The sequence below is a fragment of the Molothrus aeneus genome, chromosome 8 (assembly GCF_037042795.1).
Source record: "Molothrus aeneus isolate 106 chromosome 8, BPBGC_Maene_1.0, whole genome shotgun sequence".
Taxonomy (NCBI): Eukaryota; Metazoa; Chordata; class Aves; order Passeriformes; family Icteridae; genus Molothrus; species Molothrus aeneus.
In genome coordinates, this window is record NC_089653.1 from 4,695,206 (window position 1) to 4,714,524 (window position 19,319).

General features: G+C 42.8%; 1 protein-coding gene across 5 annotated transcripts in view; it reads right to left on the minus strand.

The window, feature by feature from the left end:
- PCDH15 (protocadherin related 15) overlaps positions 1-19,319 on the minus strand; it is a 266,047-nt gene that overhangs the window by 98,524 nt on the left and 148,204 nt on the right. For all 5 annotated transcript variants that reach the window (XM_066555108.1, XM_066555109.1, XM_066555106.1 and 2 more), the window contains 2 exons: positions 19,160-19,253; positions 8,722-8,850 (listed from right to left, as the gene is read on the minus strand). In XM_066555108.1, the coding sequence (XP_066411205.1) occupies positions 8,722-8,850; positions 19,160-19,253 (223 nt within the window). The remainder of the gene's footprint in view (positions 1-8,721; positions 8,851-19,159; positions 19,254-19,319) is intronic.

Below are 19,319 nucleotides of genomic sequence, written 5' to 3' on the forward strand. Positions count from 1 at the left end.
TCCCTCTCCAGCTCCCCTGTGTCCCTTCAGGCCCTGGAAGGAGCTGTGAGGTCTCCCCACACCCTTCCCTTCTCCAGGCTGAGCATTCCCAGCTCTCCCAGCCTGGCTCCACAGGGGAGCTGCTCCAGACCCCCTCAGCAACTCCATGGCCTCCTCTGGACCTGCTCCAGCAGCTCCATGCCCTCCTTATGCTGGAGGCACCAGTGCTGTGCACAGAATTGCAGGTGGGGCCTCACCTGAGGAGAAGAGAGGGGGAGCATCCCCTCCCTCCACACTGTGGGATCAGCCCGGGACACTTCTCCTGCTGTTATCCAGAATCAGGAAAAATGTGTCCATGCAAAGAGACAGAGCAAGTACTGCTGATATTCTGGTGACTGCTCAGATCTCCAGGAGGACTCTTATTTCCATCTCTAATTCATGAAGTACTGGATGACAAAACAAACATGGAAACCTAAGAGTATGAATGGCTCACTACTTTATTTTCCAGAAAATCCATCCCACATTTATTAGAGATGCCAGCACCTACAAGGTGACAGTCTTTACCTGATGTGGTAAATTCAGATTTGTGTTACCAGCTCTGCTTCCACATCACCAGCAAACCCTCAGGAATATAAACCAACAGCGTTCCAGAGTAACAAATCCTCTCCCTCCATCTCAAACAGCAGGAAAACACAGTCCTGGGAGATGGGAATGACTAAGACACCTCTGAGGGATCATTAACTCTGAAATATAATGACAAGGGCTTGAATGTCAACAATATTCATTATATCATTATCATCCTTTGCAAAAAACCCCTCCTATTGTACCCTCAACTCTTGCTTATGATGGTGACAGGATTTAGGCAGGTTAATTGAGGATTTGTGCCTGAAATTTTGGAGCTGGAAAACAGCAAAACAAGGTTACTACTCCAAAGGTGACTACTCCAAATCAGAGACAAGCATGGTGGGTATCTGTAGGAATGAGCTTTTTGTTGACAGAGTGACAAAACTAACTTTTGTCTTTTTAAAAAGGAAATAAGCTCAGAAGTTTATTCTTTGATTAGGTGAAAAAGGCATTTCATAGGCTTGGGGAACTTCACTTCAAATTTAAGAATAGCTAATTGGACAGGAGCCAAAAAGTTCTCATTGAGCAATTCACTATTTCTGGTATCCCCCTTTCCTGAAGGCTGCAACATTTCTTAGGGACCACTCTGCCACAAAACCAGCTTCCTTCAGTTGAAATTTCCCTTCTTCAGGGGCAAAAGTTCCCCACAATCCCTACCCAAGCCAATCAAACTCCTGATTTTGGACAGCTCCCCCGGTATTCCACAGCTCAAGGCAGGAATTGTGCTGGAGGATCCAAGTGATGCTGTTGGTGAGAATTATAGTTCTCGTGGCAGATAACATGATTCTTTTATACTAGGGGTTTAATAGGTTTATTATTGAGGGTTTAATGGGTTTATTGCTCTGGGTTGGAAGTATTCCCAAGCCCCTCATTTGTGTTAAACAGCAAATCAAGTGTGGGTGGGAGTGTTAGATTGGATTTTGGACTTGTTTTGCAGGGAGATTACAGTTTGTGCCCACAGGACAAAATTAACATCTCCCAGATGCAGTCAGAGGCCACAGATATCTGAAATGTGCCTGACCTCTTTGTCATAAACCAAATATCTGTGAGTATTTTAAGGAGGGAACATCAGTCATCCATAAAAGTTTGGACTTTCCTTCTTTCCTAAAGTTCAGAAAGGCTTTTTCCTCTCTTTTGCTGCTTCTTGCCAGCTTTTACACAGCCTTTCACTTTTTAAATTTTCTTAGATGGATGGAGCAGCTCTTCTGGGAGGAAAGGTTGGGCAAAACTGGGATTATTCAGCCTGGATAGGAGAAGCTCTGGGGTGACCAAATTGTGGCCTTCCAGGGCCTAAAGGGGCTCCAGGAAACATGGAGAGGGACTGGGGCAAGGGATGGAGTGCCAGCACACAGGGAATGGCTTCCCAGTGCCAGAGGGCAGGGCTGGATGGGACATTGGGAATGAGGAATTGTTCCCTGGCAGGGTGGGCAGGCCCTGGCACAGGGTGCCCAGAGCAGCTGGGGCTGCCCCTGGATCCCTGGCAGTGCCCAAGGCCAGGGTGGAGACCCCTGGGACAGTGGAAGGTGTCCCTGCCCATGGCAGGGCTGGGAATGGATGGGCTTGAATGTCCCTTCCCACGCAAACCAATCTTTGATTTTGGCTGTCTTGCTATTTCAAGGCAAATTCTGCTTCTTTGTGACCCAAGTGCACACATATCCTTTGGAAAAACCCTGCAGGTTTTGTGGATATCCTCCAGGAACTTCATCATCCTACTGAATTCCCAGGTCATGGCAGCTTATCCTTCACTCCACTCAGAGTAGGATAAAGGAAACACCCTGTAAATTTTCAAATACTGGCATAATTTTCAAACACTGTCCTATTTTTAGGCATTCCACAAGCCAGAAGAACCCTGGGTGATTACTTCCATGGTCTCTGCCAATTCCAGAGCACCTGGAGGGTTAATTCCAAAACCAATTAAATGTGCTTCCAAACAAAACTGCACATTAAGAGCAGTTAAACCCTAAGAGCAAATATAAATGAAAAGAAATGAAAATCCAAAAGCTCATGGCTGCAAACCTATCACTGGATGGGCCGGTGAACCCCCTACATGAGTTAATCACATTTTAATGCTTCACAGCTTCAACCAGCCCAGCTTTCTTCAGGCTGGCACACAACAAAATCCTAACCTTGGAGACCAGGTTGTCCTTAAAGGATGATTAAAAATTTGGGGGTTTGATGAGTGTGTTCTTTGGCAATGATACCATCAAGAGATTAAACCAATGCATTTGCACACTAGAAAAAACCAAAACACCAAAAAGCCCTCCTAAAACAAAAACTTTCTAAATCACAGATGGAAAATACTGTTTAAACTCTGCACATTTAGCTGGGCTCCCAAATATTTATCTGAAGTTATTGTTTGGAATTTCTCTTGACTTTGAGTTGGAAGCAACTTTAAAGCCCATCCAGTGGCACCCCTGCCATGGACAGGGACACCTTCCACTGTCCCAGGCTGCTCCAAGCCCCATCCAACCTAGCCTTGGACACTTCCAGGGATAGGAATCAGGCATCAAAATCCTAAAAGGGCATGAACCAGAAACATGAAATCACTGATTCAGAAGATTTTGTTTGGTGTCAAGCCGAAAGAGATAACAGGGCTTAAAGGCGTCCCAAAATGTAAAGTGTCAGCAGACAAAACCAAGAATTCCTTTCATGGAAAATCCTTGGACTCTCAACAATCAACTGCCATGAACATGCTGATAACCAATATCAATATTCCCACTGCACTAAAGCACAAATATTATCTGGAGGGCAAAGATGCAGATGAATGCACAAATATAATAAATTTTGGGAACAGGGAAAACAAGAGCACAGCTTTTGAAATCCCTTTTGCTTTAAGAGGCCACGTTATGGGTGGCAAGGAGCTTTCTTAACCTCTTTGAGCTGTGCCCAAGCTGACCTAAGTTCAAGGAACAGTGGAAAAAGATGAGCAACTGTGGCTGCAGCCACTGCTGCCAAATATCCTCCAGGAATTCCCTGGTGCCAGCAGGAAGAGGTAATTTTGTCCAGCACTGATGCTCTAGAATGGAAATAAGCAGCCCAAATCTATAACCCCACCTCTTTCTCCTGATGCCACAGCTTTGGACTTGAGACATCAATCTTGTAAGGGGAATTTGCCTGTTAACAAACATGAAAATCCAGCTAGAAGCACATGAAATTCTTTTGTGACCAGCATCTCCATGAGGATTTTGAGAGAGACGGTGCTGAAAAGCCTTATCAAAGTCCTTTTTATCCTCCCTGGGGACAAATTCCTTAATAAACTGAAGGAAATTATACCACCAAGGTTCCTTCCCAACGATCTTGTGATCATCTGACCACTTATAAGAAATGAAGTCTGAACTTTCTCTGCTTGGAGTTCACCTGCCACATTCTGATTCTCTGATTTTGGGGTCAGATTTGCTTTTTTATGGATTCTGACTCAAATCCCAGCTGCTCCTGTTGGTTTAACATCTATGAGATGAATTCAAACTGCATTGTTAGCCACTGGGTCATGCAGTGAGCAGGGGTCCTGGACTCACTCTGGGTATTTGAGATTTACTTCAGAGCCTGTGATTTTACTCTTCCCCAAAGGCTTAGGTCCTTTTCTTTCTGTATTGTCCTCTCCTGCCATTAAATCCCCTTTTTTCCTGGTCTTCTCCTTTTTCCTCCACCTCCAATTTTCCTTGAAGTTGCTTTGAAATCCAGGAAATTTGGGAATTTAATTTCAGGAGCCTGTACCTTTAACACAAACAAAGTGCAATCTGCAGTGCAGGTTTTGGGAAATCACACCCTTCACACCAAAAACAAAGCAGTCGGGATTTAGGAAAACTCAGATTCCTTTCTAGACTTTTCCACAAGATACTGTAATGTAATAAAATCATAGAATCACAGATGCTTTGGGATGGAAAGGACCTTAAAGCTCATCTCATCCCAACCATTCCATGTGCATGGGCAATAATTCCTCACCAGCATTTTAAGGAGTATTTTCTGCTTGTAGAAACACAGGAGGAGCTGCTTGTGGGAGATCTCCAGAGGTCATTTAGTCCAACACAACAAGATTTACCCAACAGCCATGAAATTTAAATTGGGCTTTAGATCCAGGGTTTATCACCTTATGAATTTATTAAATAAAAACAGGAGCACGTAGGAATTCACTGATACTCATGGACAGAAAGCTTTGTTGGGGAATAATTACATTTCATCAGCATTCAGGAGGGCTGGTACAGTACAACCAAATAAATTCCCCCAAATGTTCCCATTTTTTCCAGGAGGAAGAAGAGGTCCAGCCTAAAAATCAACTTTCTTAAGGCATTTCTTTTGTAACTTAAAACCAAGCAGGTGATAGAGGCATCACACACCCTGCAAACTGCTCTCATTACTGGAATTAATTTATCCTGTTTCCATTTTAGGGACCATCCAAGGGCCAGTGATACTTGAGCACATAATTCTTTATCCCCATTTCCCATCTCACTTCCATCCCTGTTGCTCTCTGTCCTTGATAGCAACACATTCATGCTGGAGTTTTCACACAGTGCTGATCAATGACACCAAAATATCCAACAACAAGTGAATTATGGGCTTGGGTGAAAGAATCTGGATATAAATAAAACCCCAAATGAATAAAAACTTCTGTCAAGGGATGCCTTTGCTCTCCAGGGCCCTATCAGCTCAACAGTTTTTTATTTAACCCCAGGCTGCTTTTTTAGAGTCTGCAACCAAACTGCTGGGGACTGTCTCCCCCTGCCCAAGGCAGTGAACATGCCTGCAGATCAATATATTGATCCCTTTCCCAAGTGTCATTCCATCTTTTCTGCCTCCCATGCCCCTGGGATTGATTAAAGTGCAGTGTACAATGCAGAACATCCTGATGCCCCATCTCCAGCTGGTTTAGACGGCAAGAAAGTGCCTGAATTTCACTGTGGAGTTTCCAGCTGGAGCTTTTTGGATTCCTGGGGGCCCTTTGTGGAGACTTCCACCCAGCAGCAGCTGTGCTCCTGCCTTGCTGGGGATCCCCAGGATCAGAGGGGAAGCAGCAGCAGGAGGGAATCCAACCCACCTCTGACTGCCCCAATTTAGAGAACACAGTGTGAAATAAAAGGATTGGAAACACATCTGCTCCACTGGCAGCATTATCCTCTCTGGCTTTTTGTTCTTTTCATCTTCAGGAGGCTCCTGGAGCGCCCACAGGCAGCACTCCTGTGCCAGTGCCTCCTGCAGCTCCAGCTGGCAGCAGAGCAGCTGGAGAGAGAGAGCACTCCCAAGGGTGGATGTTGCCTTCCTGCATGGAATAAATGCTCCAAACTGTGGCATTCACATTCTCTGAAAAAATCCCTTCACCCAGGATTTTTCTCCTGGGAAGCTGAGAAGCCTCAGAGAAAAGGAAAACAATTCTTATCTCATTTGCTTCTCCTGTGTTGTGCTCATGTGGAATGTGTTTGGAGATTGTTTACCCACAGGAGATTGTTTCATTGGATTCTGCTGTGAGTTGTTTTCACTCTTTGGCCAATCAGGGCCAAGCTGTGTCAGGACTCAGGAAAGAGTCTCAAGTTTTCATTATTATCTTTTTAGCATTCAGTAAATGTCTTTTCTGTATTCTTTAGTATAGATAGTATAGTATTCGTTTATATTATATAGTATAATAAAGTAATAAATTAGCCTTCTGAGAACATGGAGTCAAATACATCATTCCTACCTTGGTCAGGACATTCCCAGCAAATTCAATACCAAACCCTCCCTCTCCCTGCCCTCCTGCTACACCTCCTTAGGAAAGCACCCCAAATATTATCCCAGTCCTTATGGGAATGCATTTCAAAGTCCAGCTTTCCCACTGAAAACAAAGCAAAGCATGGAAATCTCTGGGCTGTGGCAGGTGTTATTCCTGGGGGTGTTCACATTGATTTATGCCCCAAACTGCTTAAAATCCCCATCCCTGCAAGTGTCCAGGGCCAGCCTGGACAGGGCTCAGAGCAAGCTGGGATGGTGGAAGGCTTCCCTGCCCATGGCAGGGCTGGAATGGGATGAGATTTAAGATCCCTCCCAACCCAAACCATTCTGACAATGGGCCCAGGCACCCAATCCTGATACCAAACCTCCTGAGTCAAAAATCCTGAGGGATCAAAGTGGTTGAGCACCTTTTCCATGTTCTTCCTCACCAGGTTCTCTGCTCCCATGAGCAGCAGGGACAGATCATGGGTTTTAAGGTAAAAATCTCTTGCTAATTTTTTATTTTTCCCCCAGGTAAAATGGGAAGGTGACATTCCAAAGGGAAAGGGACATCACAAAATCTGTCTTTTTATTTCAAATTCTCTGTATGACTGCTTGCTCTGGTGGATTTTAGGTTTCTGTTTGAAATGAGTAAAAATTTTTCTGAAAAGCAGCTTTGTTAATCAGTGGGCTAATTCTTGTTAGGGAAAACACACAGCACTATAAGTATTTCTTCTTTTACCAGGCTATTCCCACCTAAAATAGCCCTTTATGTACATTTTATCCACATTAAAGCTTCCATACAAAATTTATTCCCATTAACACCTCTCCCATACCCGCTGTGGTTTTATCTACAGTGAAGCACAACACACCAAAAGCTGTTTCAGTTTTTAAGGAATATCCTCAAACAACACAGCTACACCCAAACTCTCATCACCACTATTTCAATAACCTCACTGGAGCCAGAAAAAAAAAATCCAAATGCCCCAATTTCTCTTTTCTACACCCCAGAATGGCATTTCCAATGGATATCCCTACATCAATTTGCAGTTGTGAACATGAGAGAGGAGAAATACACCCAATATTTGGGCTATAAAGAAAAAGCTTTCTCCATCCAGGGATAAACAGGACAGGAAATGACAGAAGCACTTTCTGTCACTCCAAGTAGGAATAAACTATCCCAAGACCACAATAAATATTTTCATTTCCACACAACTTAGAAATTGCAGTCATTTAGAAGCCAGAGAGCTTCTTGTGGCAATTATTTGTTGTATTTTACAGTTCAGTCACAGCTAAAAATAGAGGCAGGCTCGTGTTTGAGAAGATGATTGAGCCTTGAGGGCCCCAGCAAAGCACAAAATGGATTTGAAGGATATTTGGGACTGATTTGAAATGTTCCACCTGTGCCTTTTAGGATGCAAAATGAAAAACAACCACACAGGAAAGCAATGACAAAAAGCAGAGCAATAATTTAACCATTTTTCAAAACTGACTTAATTGCACCAAGGGATCCAAACTTTGTCCAAGACCAGCTCTGATTTCCTATGAAATAAAATAAGGATTGGAAGGAACATGATTATTATGGGTATTTGGGTTCCCATGGTACCCAAAATGTCCTGATTTCTGAAGCTTCTACTTAAGGAGCTCCCATTTTCTTTTGATATGGTTGCTGCTGGGGAAAAAAAAAAAAGGTTCATTTTCCACCTAAATTCCTGAAAAATGCTTCCCAATTCCTCTTTTACCTACAGTTCCTGCTGGATCCAACCTTAGTGCAGCAGATATGAGACATTATATTCAACTTCTGGATTGAAAACCCCTCTAATTAATATTTTCTTCTTTCTCTTGAGTCAGGAGAAACAAACATTACAAAAAAAAAAAAAAAAGTGATGTTTTCTTCAAGAGACTAAATCCTCATCCAGAACACCCCCATGTGTTATAAAAATTTACAACTTCAAACCCTCAAATTTACATTATCCCCTATTTTTATGCCAGGTCAGCAATTATTTCACTCAAGAATTTAATTGATTTTCCCCTTAATGGCCTCAAAATTTCCTCTAGGTGTGACAATTTCCTACACCCGGGTGTCACTTGCTCAGCACGTTTGAATTCTATCTCAAAACAAATCATTTTTAAATGTGGCAACACTGTTTTGACCCTGTAAATCTGTTACCAGCAAGATTTACAGTGGAATTTCCCAAAAAAGCAAGCTTTTTAATGTGCTATTTTTAAGTGACAAAGTGTGTTCAATATTTAACACAGGGAAGAAAACAATTCCAATATTTTTAAACCCCCAAATGCGACTTTGTAGCCAGAAATGGAGAGTTTGCATTTCAGCTGAAGATATTTGGATGGGTTTTTGTCTGAGGCACAATTATTTTGTGCTCCTTCCTCATCATCTGCACAGCTTGGATAATAAAATACACAATTTTATTGACTTACCCTTACTTGACCAACAAAAGCATTGGCTTCCTCTTCCTGCACAGAGAGGTTTTTGGGGAGAAACATGTCAAAAACTGGTCCGTTGTCATTGACATCTGTCACCACTATATTGACAGTAGCAGTCGAAGTCTAGGCAGAAAAAGAACATTTTGAAGAAATTCTCTTTATTTTACAGCTTCCCAGGTGAGAACCCTGCTGTTACCTATTGGGCAGAATCACAGGTAAGCAGATAATCAATTTTTTAAACATGTTTTTGTGAAAAGAGAAGTGTTTCAAGTGTTTATTTTGAATTTTTGGAAGACAAAACAAGCCCCAGACTGACTCATATATTAGAGATGCATGAAAACTATTATTATTATTATATATTTTATATATAATATATAAATATTATATAAAATATATAAATATTATAATTATATAATATGCTATAATATAAATATTATAAATATATATTGTTATATTAATACTATATATATATTATTATATATATATAATATATTAGAGATGCATGAAAATCAGTTATCTTTTAGTTTTTATACAGTACTTTAACAATTTAAGGAGTATTTGTTGTGAGTAGAGGGAAAAATCTGGAAATACCAAAATTTGCCAGAATGTGAAAAGAAAATTAGTTATTTATCAACCAAAACACACCACAGTGATGATTAACTAAGCTGATGAAGTGGCACAATCATCCTGTATCATCCTCCTGCATCATCCTCCTCCCACCCCACCCTGATGTTCTATTTTGCAACCCAATTTTAACATCCCAGGAGGAGGGAACAGCAGAATTAACTGTATTTGATATGAAATGTCAACAAAATATGTCTGTGCTACCTATGGAAGTTTTCTCTCCCAATCCAAAAGGTGGAGAGGCGTTGGCTTGAGTCACATCCCCTTTCTCTGCTCCCATAGACTGAGAGCTCCAGATCAAAACACCACTTTGTTGTATTTATTTTATTGAGTCCAATATATTGAATTTTAAATCAAATCATCCAACTCAGTGTCTTAAAGCTCTAATCTTGTGTGTTCTAATGTTTTGCATCAAATTCCTGTGACGGAAATTTGGACCCTCTTGGGGGGCCTGGAGCGTGTCCAGGGCAGGGAACGGAGCTGGGGAAGGGGCTGGAGCCCCAGGAGGGGCTGAGGGAGCTGGGAAGGGGCTGAGCCTGGAGCAAAGGAGGCTCAGGGGGCCCTTGTGGCTCTGCACAACTCCCTGCCAGGAGGGGACAGCCAGGGGGGGCCGGGCTGTGCTGCCAGGGAACAGGGACAGGACAAGGGCAAAGGGCCTCAAGCTGGGCCAGGGCAGGCTCAGCTTGGACAGCAGCAGCAATTCCTGCATGCAAAGGGTGCTCAGGCCTTGGGATAGGTTTAAAAGGGGAGGTTTGGAGCCCCCACACCTGGAAGTGTTTAAAAAGTGAGAGGATGTGGCACTTTACAGTTGTGGTTTAGTTACAAGGTGGTGCCTGGTCACAGGCTGGACTTGATGAACTTGGAGGTCATTTCCAACCATAAAAATTCCATGATTCCATGAAATGTTTATGACAGGACACTCACAGGGATTACACTGTGCAGATGTGAACCCAGAAGAAATCCCTTTGCTTTAGGAAGAACAAACCTGTTTAAAAGTGGCACCTCACAGGCTTCAGAGGGAAACCTGCAACCATCTTCCCTTAACAAATACCCCAAAACAGCAAAAGAGAGAAACAAAGAAAAAAGTGCAACCAAAAAAAAACCCCAACCAAAAAGTCTGAATGGAGACTTGCATCATCTGGTGCTCTACTGGCATCACAATCAGCAATTCCCAGCTCCAGATGCAGCTGGTGCGCTTTCAGTGTCCCAAAAGCTCTCAACATCTGCATAAAATAACTCCTCACCACTTAAAAAATTCAAAAATCCAGAGGATTTTGAACCAAGACAGCACAAGGTGCTCCCAGGCTGGCACCTTCTGTTTACTGAGCCCCAGTTATTTGCTAATTGTTCCTGCCATTCCCACGTTCCATTTCTAAAAGGAAAATGCACTTTCTGCCTTCTTGTCCAGGCAAAAACCACTCCAGAACGTTTGCTCTGCTGTGATGCACACTGAATGTAAATCAGCTTTTCCAAAGGTAACTCAGCTCCATGAAATTCAGGGAAATAAACACCCTCACATTTAATAAACTGAGGCAACATGGTGTTAAATAACAGTGGCTTAAGGGAGGAATTCCCATTAGGAAAAGATTTCTTTTCATTCCAGATAATTTTCACAGGCTGTGGTTGATCATCTGCAGCATTTTGTTCTCTTTGAGAGGATTTTATAAGGAGAAAGGGAGGAAGGAAAAGAAACTTTTGGGATTTTTTTTCCCAACTCTTGCCTAAGGATTGTCAGCATTTTTCACATTCCTGGCCATTTTTTACTCATCTTAAGCACCCTCCCTTGTCAGCCAACACATGCAGGTCAGTGCTCCACTTGTCATATCTAAATTTTCACTTCTGAATTTAAAAGGCAAGATTTTTGCAAATAAATAATATTTTGCAAGGGAAAAAAAAAAACAAAAAAAAAAAAAAAAACCCCAAAAAAAACCACCTTAATGAGATACCAAATAGTAGAATTAATTTGGGAAATTTTATCAAATGCTCCTCTCCCTAAAGTTGTGTTTGTTAAAATAAGATTCTGTAAGAGGACCAACATTTCAAGTAATCCCTGTTTTTATATGAGTCATAGCTTAGAAAATTATCAGCTGTGAATGAATTCAGAAATCACTGTAATAAGACCAATATTTCAAATAATCTTCCTTTTTTATTAACTACAATCTAGCAAATGACAAACAGTGGGTGAAATCACAAGGAGCATTCAAAGCAGACTGGGTTAGCAGCAACCCCCTGGCTTCTCTTCCTTAAAATCAGTAACAGACCCTGAAACTGAGAAAAATGCTTCAAAATCTCCCTATTTCAACCAAATACAGGAGACATTTGTTATCTCACTGCTGTCTCAGCAATGCCCACCTTTACCATGAAGTGAGACGCACCTGTGTGTCTTTGAGGCAGCACTTCTCTCATTAACAGCAGAAAGTGCCGTGATCAAAGATTATTGACCAAAACCAACGTTTTTACATCCCCATTAGATGGCTCCAAAGATTTGTTGAAGCTCCAACCTCAGATTGATGGGCTGTGCTGAAAAAAGCCCTTATTTGACAAACCAGAATGAATTACAGAGGCTCCTCCTGAACTGCAGCACGGAGCAGGGTTGGGAACAACTTCATCAACCCTGCTGGGAGTCATGAAAAAGTCACCAGACACTCAAATCCCACTGACTAAATAATCACTGCCCATATTCAGGGATAAAGCAGAGCCTGTTGCCAGCCTGACACTGGATCAGAACATATGGAAAAATGTGGAGACCCGGCCACAGGGTGCCCAGAGCAGCTGTGGCTGCCCCTGGAAGTGTCCAAGGCCAGGCTGGATGGGGTTTGGAGCAACCTGGGATAGTGGAAGGTGTCCCTGCTTATGGCAGGAGGTGGGATTGGGTGGGCTTTGAGGTCACATAAAAATCATGGAATCACAGTTTGGGTTGGAAAGGACCTTAAAGCCCATCCAGTGCCACCCCTGCCATGTCAGGGACACCTTCCACTGTCCCAGGCTGCTCCAGCCCCAGTGTCCAGCCTGGCCTTGGGCACTGCCAGGGATCCAGGGGCAGCCCCAGCTGCTCTGGGCACCCTGTGCCAGGGCCTGCCCACCCTGCCAGGGAACAATTCCTCATTCCCAATGTCCCATCCAGCCCTGCCCTCTGGCACTGGGAGCCATTCCCTGTGTCCTGTCCCTTGTACAGAGTCTCTCTCCACCTTTCCTGTAAAGTGAATTCAGAAATTTCTTAAAGAATTATGAAAAATCACTGAGGTTTGTAGAGGATGCTAAAAGAGGCAGAGAAGCAACAAAAAAAGGTCTTCACAAATAATTAAATACCCCTAAAATTCTTTAAAGAATTGGTTCCCTAAAATAATGAGATACACCTAATTCACAACTGGTTTTCCAGGGATACTCTTCATGCAAATGCATCACAGGAAAGTTTGAAAACTGCTTTGCCTGGTTAAAAATGAGGCTTTTCTACAACAGAATCATCAAGCACAGTTTGGGAAGGAATGCTAAAGCTATTCCTGGAAATTTAACCAGGGAAAAAGCCATCTCAGCCTCATATCAGGCATTTCCTATTCATTACTGGAGAAACCCTGCTAACTTCTCTTTTATAATGAACATAAATAAAAGATCCAGAGCAGCAGTTCATATCTTTCTTAGGGGCCCTCAAATATTTCTTACATAGATAATTCTTCCCTAAGCAATAATTGTAAAATTTACATCAGCTGCACAAATTCCAAGGATGCCAGGCCCTGATAAATGTTATGGATGATAAATCTGAAGGAAATTCCACTTTGTTTTTATTTTATTTGTACCCTGTCATTTAAATTGAAGTTGGGAATTGATGAGAGCATTCTATGCCTTGGAGAGGAAACATTCTCGGCGCTGATGCCAAGCAAGTTTAGTAATTTGGACAAACTCTCAGACAAACCTGTCATGTTCAGAGATCAGCAGTTTGCAAATAATACAATTGGAGGCAAAGCCTTTATTTGATCAAAAAAGAAATGGTAAATAATTCTGCTGATCTCCATATCAGGATTTATTGATATTCATCTCAAGAAAACCATATTTGAGTGGGGACAGAATTAGCCATTCTATGATTCCATTTTCAGACCTTCTTTCCTTCCATGAGAAGTTTAAAAGAACTATCTCCCCACCCTCTCCAAGCTATAAAGAGGAAATTGCCAGCTGGACTGCAAAGAAATTTTGGAGAGAAGACCCTGAGGGGAAGGGAAGTGTAATTCTGTAGCTTGTCAATAATTACACTAATGAGAAAAAATCCCAATAAGCCTGGAGATGAGACAAAGAGAAAAACTGTCAAAACTCCAAAATAAAGCCCAAAGGGAAAGCTCCCAAAATGAAAACCTCATACATCACAAAAGAGAACAGAAAATATGGAAAGGAAGAGAAAATCATGGTCATTTAAGGAACATCCTTGACAAATAGAGAGCTTTCTCTTTCTTCTAACAAAAGCCATGTGTATTTATTTCAAACTTCTCCCTCTGAAAGCTAAAGATGGGAATTCTTGCTTTGGAATTGCCTCCAAACACACCTCAATTTGTGAACACAAACTGAGCTTGGAATGTGGTTTTTCCTTCACATTCCACTTTGCCCACCTACAACTAAAAGCTCATTACTTGGGAAATAAAAGCATTTTCCTGCCTGCCCAATTAATGCATCCTTAATTGTTTGTTGTGTCGGACTGTTAACGGTGACAGGTTGTGTTTTCCAGGGAAAACCCACAATCCTGTTAATGCTCCAGGTCATAACTCAGAACAACAATAATATGGGAAGCACAGCTGAGCATTTTAAACAATCAGGAGCATTCCAGGGAAGAGTAATGGAAAGGTGGCAGCCAGGCCACCCCATTCCATGGAAAGCCAAGGTGCTGGGTGAGGGCATCAGTGGATCTGGATTAATTTTGATGGAATTAACAGTCCCCCAAAGTCAAGTGGTGTCACCACGACTGCCACCACACCATATTAAGCAGTTAAATCAGCCTTGGGGCTTAGAAAAGAGAAACCTCAATTACTCCATGCCACAGCAGTCTTGACAAAGCTCTCTTAGGCCCTTTGGTAATGACACAGAAAAATGAGCAAGAAAAAATCCGAAAACCTTAAATGGTAACGACACAGAAAAACAAGCAAGAAAAAAATCTAAGACTCTTAAAATCCCCCAGAAATTCAGGTGTGTGGGACCACAGACTTTGCAAATGCAAAAATGAGCTCAACAGCATGGATGATGATGGGGGTTTCTTTGAAGAATATCAGGGATCAAAAGGAGAGCCAATACCACATTGTATCCTACCCTAAATTCCAGTGGATTTTAGGGCAGGCACAGAGCATTGGCCTGCCCTGGTGGCAGCTGTGGAAGAAGAAGGTCCAAGATGAAGAATCCAGGAATTGGAAAGGAAAGAGCAAGATGTCTTCTCCAGTATGGGAGGAAATGACCTGGAGTTGTGCCAGAGGATGTTTAGCTTAGATATGAAAGAAAATATCTTCACCAAAAGCACTGTGAAATACTGGAACAGCTTCTGAGGAAGTGGTGGAGTCCTCATCCCTGGAAGGAAGTGTTCAAGACACGTGTGGATGTGGCACTTGAGGACATGGTAGAGCTGGCTGATGGTTGGGTTTGATGATCTCAGAGGTCTTTTCCAACTTTAAGGATTCTGGGACATGCCTAACTATGGGAAAGGCATATCCTGAAGAAACACTGCTCCCCACAAGTGTGAGGCTGGGGCTCCTGGACCCACAAGCTCATGTGGGAGGTGTCCTGCTGTCCTCCAAACTCCTGGAGATACCAGAATGGGAAGAAAAATCCATTTTAATGGGTCTCCCTGAGCCAAGAAAGATGCTGTCAGGGCTGGGGATACCTGAGCCTTGCTCAGCTCCATGGAGAAAAACATCCCTGGTTTTCTGAGAACAAGAGAGTCATCATGTTGAGACAGAAAGCTTCCAAAGCAGTCTGGGATAGATTTCTTCCTGTAAGCATCAACAATTTTCAAGCATAGCAACCTTTCCCAGCTGAGGTATTCCAGGATTTTATACACTATTATTTAAAAACTCATGAGCAGAAGTTTTGCCCCTTTGCTTTCATGTCATAGTGGCTAAAAATTGTTCACACAGAGATTGGCTGGGAAATATTGTGGATATTGAAATTCTGGAGTGCTGGCCCCAGTTTCTGAACCACTGAATCACTGGGTGAAGCTACGAACACTGAACTTACTCAAGTGAGTATGAAAGACCAATACAAATGTTCCCTTTTCCCCCACTCTGTGAGGACTTTTTGGTCATCTTTATGCTTGAAAGGTATGGATTAAATAACCACATTTAAATTGTCAGTGCCTGAGGAACATCAGCTCCTAAGACCTCCTGTGCAACTGGAACTTATCTGGGGATCCTATGACTGCTGTTCCCAAAACCAAGCTGTAAAAATGTACAAATGCCAATTATCCATGGTGCAACTGTGGAGGAAAGTTCTGCTGCACTGGGTTTGTGTGGCAAGGTTCTGATAGTGGGGGGTTATAAGACTCCTGAATCTTTGCTCATATTTTTCTTCCCTGTCCAGGTGAGGAGTGCAGAGGCAGAACAAGGTCAAGCCATCACATCTCACTGAAAAAAAAACCACAACAAATGCAACAAAACTCCCCACACACCAGTAAAGTATTTTCCCTTTGAATGCCTTTCAAATTTAAAAAAAACCCCAAGCAAATACAGGAAATAAAATCCAAAAGCTGACTTTAAGTAGGTTTGACTCTAATAGCTGGTTTCATGTTGGATGGAAAAGGATCAGGTTGGATATGTTACCAGCTAAAATATGTTAATGGGATTTAAATGACATTGTACCTGCCTGGGGAATTAATTTTGGGATTTCAGGCAAACTGCAACAAGGCATCTGGTGACATCATCAGTTTTCTGTAGGCATTAATGGAACTGTTCACAAAAAGCAGAGCTGGATGACAAGCAGCAGGTGAATGGGCTTGGGGAGCAGCGGTTTTGTAATTTTAGAATTTTTTTTTCCTAGAAAGACACTGTTGCTTCCTGCTAAAAACTAGTTTAAAAGCAAAATTAGTCCATGAAATGGAACCACTTGGACTAAGGATTTGTGTCCTCAGAAGGCTTTGGCATGGTACCAACCAGGAACTATGAGGGAGTCCTGACCCTCCTCCAGGAGAAACCTCTCAAACAGCAGGAGCACATCCAGAAGAGCTGCAAATCGAGGGAATTGTAAAGACACAAGGAAGCCTGGCAAATCAGTCACACCCACTGTTTCCTGGCATGGAAAAGGCCTGGAGATTTAATGGCTTGGTTGAGCTGCCTTGTTTCATCCATTTGTTTGCAAAATGAAAGCCAAGGAGCTTATCCAGCCTTTTTTATAATCCTGGCAAGCCCAGCTCTTAACCCTTTCCAGCTGCTGGCATCAGGAGCTTTGGTCAACTGAGTCCTATTGCTGGGCAATCTTGAGAAGAAAGGTGCCCCACCACTGACAGAAAATATGAACCACAGAAAGCAGCTACAGGCAGGGAAGGGACAGTGACAAAAAACCCCAACCAGGCAGAGGGAAAATGCTCAAGCTACAGAGCGTGCCCATGTTTCACCCTGAGAGCAATGCACACACAGCTGCAACATTCCAGGGCAAAACATCTGGTATGAAATCACAGAGTCAAGGAATCAACACAGCTGGAAAAGATCTCCAGGATTATCAGATCTGCTCTGTGACTGATCCTCATGCCAGAGCACTGAGTGCCACCTCCAGCCCTTCCTTGGACACCTCCAGGGATGGGCACTGCTGCTGGGCAACCCCTGCCAATGGGATTGAGGGAGGAGAGGAGATGAGATATCAGCGGATGGAGTTCTTAAAGTGGATTTTGTTGTTACAACCAGTAACAAGAACTTCAAGAGGTGTTCAACAGCACAGTCCAGGGCCAGCTCTAAAGGAGCCCTCCATGGTATATTTTGGGTGGTTTTTCCAGAGCTGAGCTTCAAACACCATATCTCAGCTCACATACAACTATTTTCTGCTAAGCACTGTGCCATGATTAACAGGATTTCCTTTCAAAACCCCAACTATCACCTTCAGAATGTTAGAATTAATAAGCTGGCCACTTAATCCCGGGGCAAAGCGAATGAATCTCTCTCTAGATGAAAGGAAAAGGAATGAGCTTTTCAGTCCCCTTTTTTTTTACATCCCTGAGAGTATTTCAGGAGCATAACACAGCCTGAACCAACTTGCAAGTCTTTAATTTACATCTTCAGATTTCCCAGCTGAGAGTTTGAGATCAAAACCACCAAACTCGCAGCTGTGAGAGCAGTTCACGAAGAACAAACCCACAAAAGCTGTAACCAGATTTTTCATGGAAAAGGTGGAGACTCTGATAATTACTCCATGTTGTCACTGAATTGTATAAAGGCTTCCTTGATACTTTTGGGTGTGTGTGGAAATTCTGAGTAAATCTGAGTAGGAAAGTAAAGATGGTAAGGTAAAGAAGCCAAAAAGAACATGAGATAGAAAAAATGAATGAGATTTTCTTCTGTCACAATGAGAACAGGTTCAAATTCCAGAATTTTCATGATCACTCTATAGCAATGTGTGAAACAGAGCTGTCTCTGTTTCAATCTCAAATCCTTCTAGAACAGCCCATTCTTGTTATTTATTAATTATTATTGATATTATTTTAGATCTGCCCTTATACAGAAGGTCAGATGTACAGAGATATCTCCCCCACCTGTGCTACTGTTCCATGGCAGAACTGCTGCATTCCCAGCAGCACAATCCAGCTGCAAACTTTCAGGAAAAATAATTCCATTGCCTCTGTCTGATCAATAAACACATATCCTTAAACAGTCCACCATTTTATAATATGAAAATTGAAAAAAATCACCATTTTGTTATATTAAACACAAGTGTGAGCAGCAGCTGGTGGGGCTGGTTGTGGGGTCATAGATTGGTGCAAACATACAAGACCTGGAGATAGCTCTTGACAAAAATTTGTTATTTTTGAAAGAGAAGTGGGATTTTCCCAGATTTTTCTGGAGATCTGGACAGTCAGTTGTGGAACAGGGCTGGATAAAGTACAAATCACCAATAAAACTTCCACATCTGGGAGAAAGGAAGAAGAGGACCAGGTATTGAATAGCACAAAGAAACAGAAGATGAACATCTGTAAATACAAAACCCTTGGCTATTAAAGAATAACACAAAGCAGCAGCAAAATCCCTTTGTCCATCATCAAGGCAGAGACACACAGGCTTCACCCACACCAACCAAAGGGAAAACTCCCAGATTTCAGATAGGTTTGGTCAAGATCCATGGAAAACACACAGTCAGACCACATGGAGGTGGCCAGTGCTGTCCAGCCCCTTCACAGTCAGATGCCTCAGGTTTTAGCTTTTGTATTTTTCAGACTCTGTGCCGCTTTAGTGTGTGGGTCTGGGCTTCACATTAAGGGATGGTGAGATCTCTGCACAGAGCAGGGAGACAAAACAATTCCTGCTCCAGCTGGGGACCAAGGACAAATGATCCAAATCTCAGGCACAAGAGCACAAACAACGTGGGCTGGAGAGAGAAAAACAAGCAGGGTGGGACTCCATAACCTAAAGCTGGAATTGGACAATGAACTCCAATATGCAAATGGAGCAGAACTGATCAAAGTGACAGACCCTGCGACCAGGTGTCCATTTTGTGACCATTTTGGTTCACCTTGGGTGCAGCCCTGGCTGGGCTCTTGTGCTGCCCAAGGTGGATCCATGGAGACCTTTTGATAAATCCCTGCTTTATTCTTTAATTCTGGTCTAGGTCAGCCTTCCCAAGGCCCCACCAGGACACTCACCCCGTCGGGTCTGCCGTCCGAGGCCGTGACGATGAGGATGTAGCGGTCAGTGCTCTCTCTGTCCAGGGGCTTTCCCAAGGACAGCAGGCCAGAGCTGGCAATGAAACAACACCAGGACACGTTAGCAGGACACCTGGGAGAGGTCTGTGAGCACCTGAGC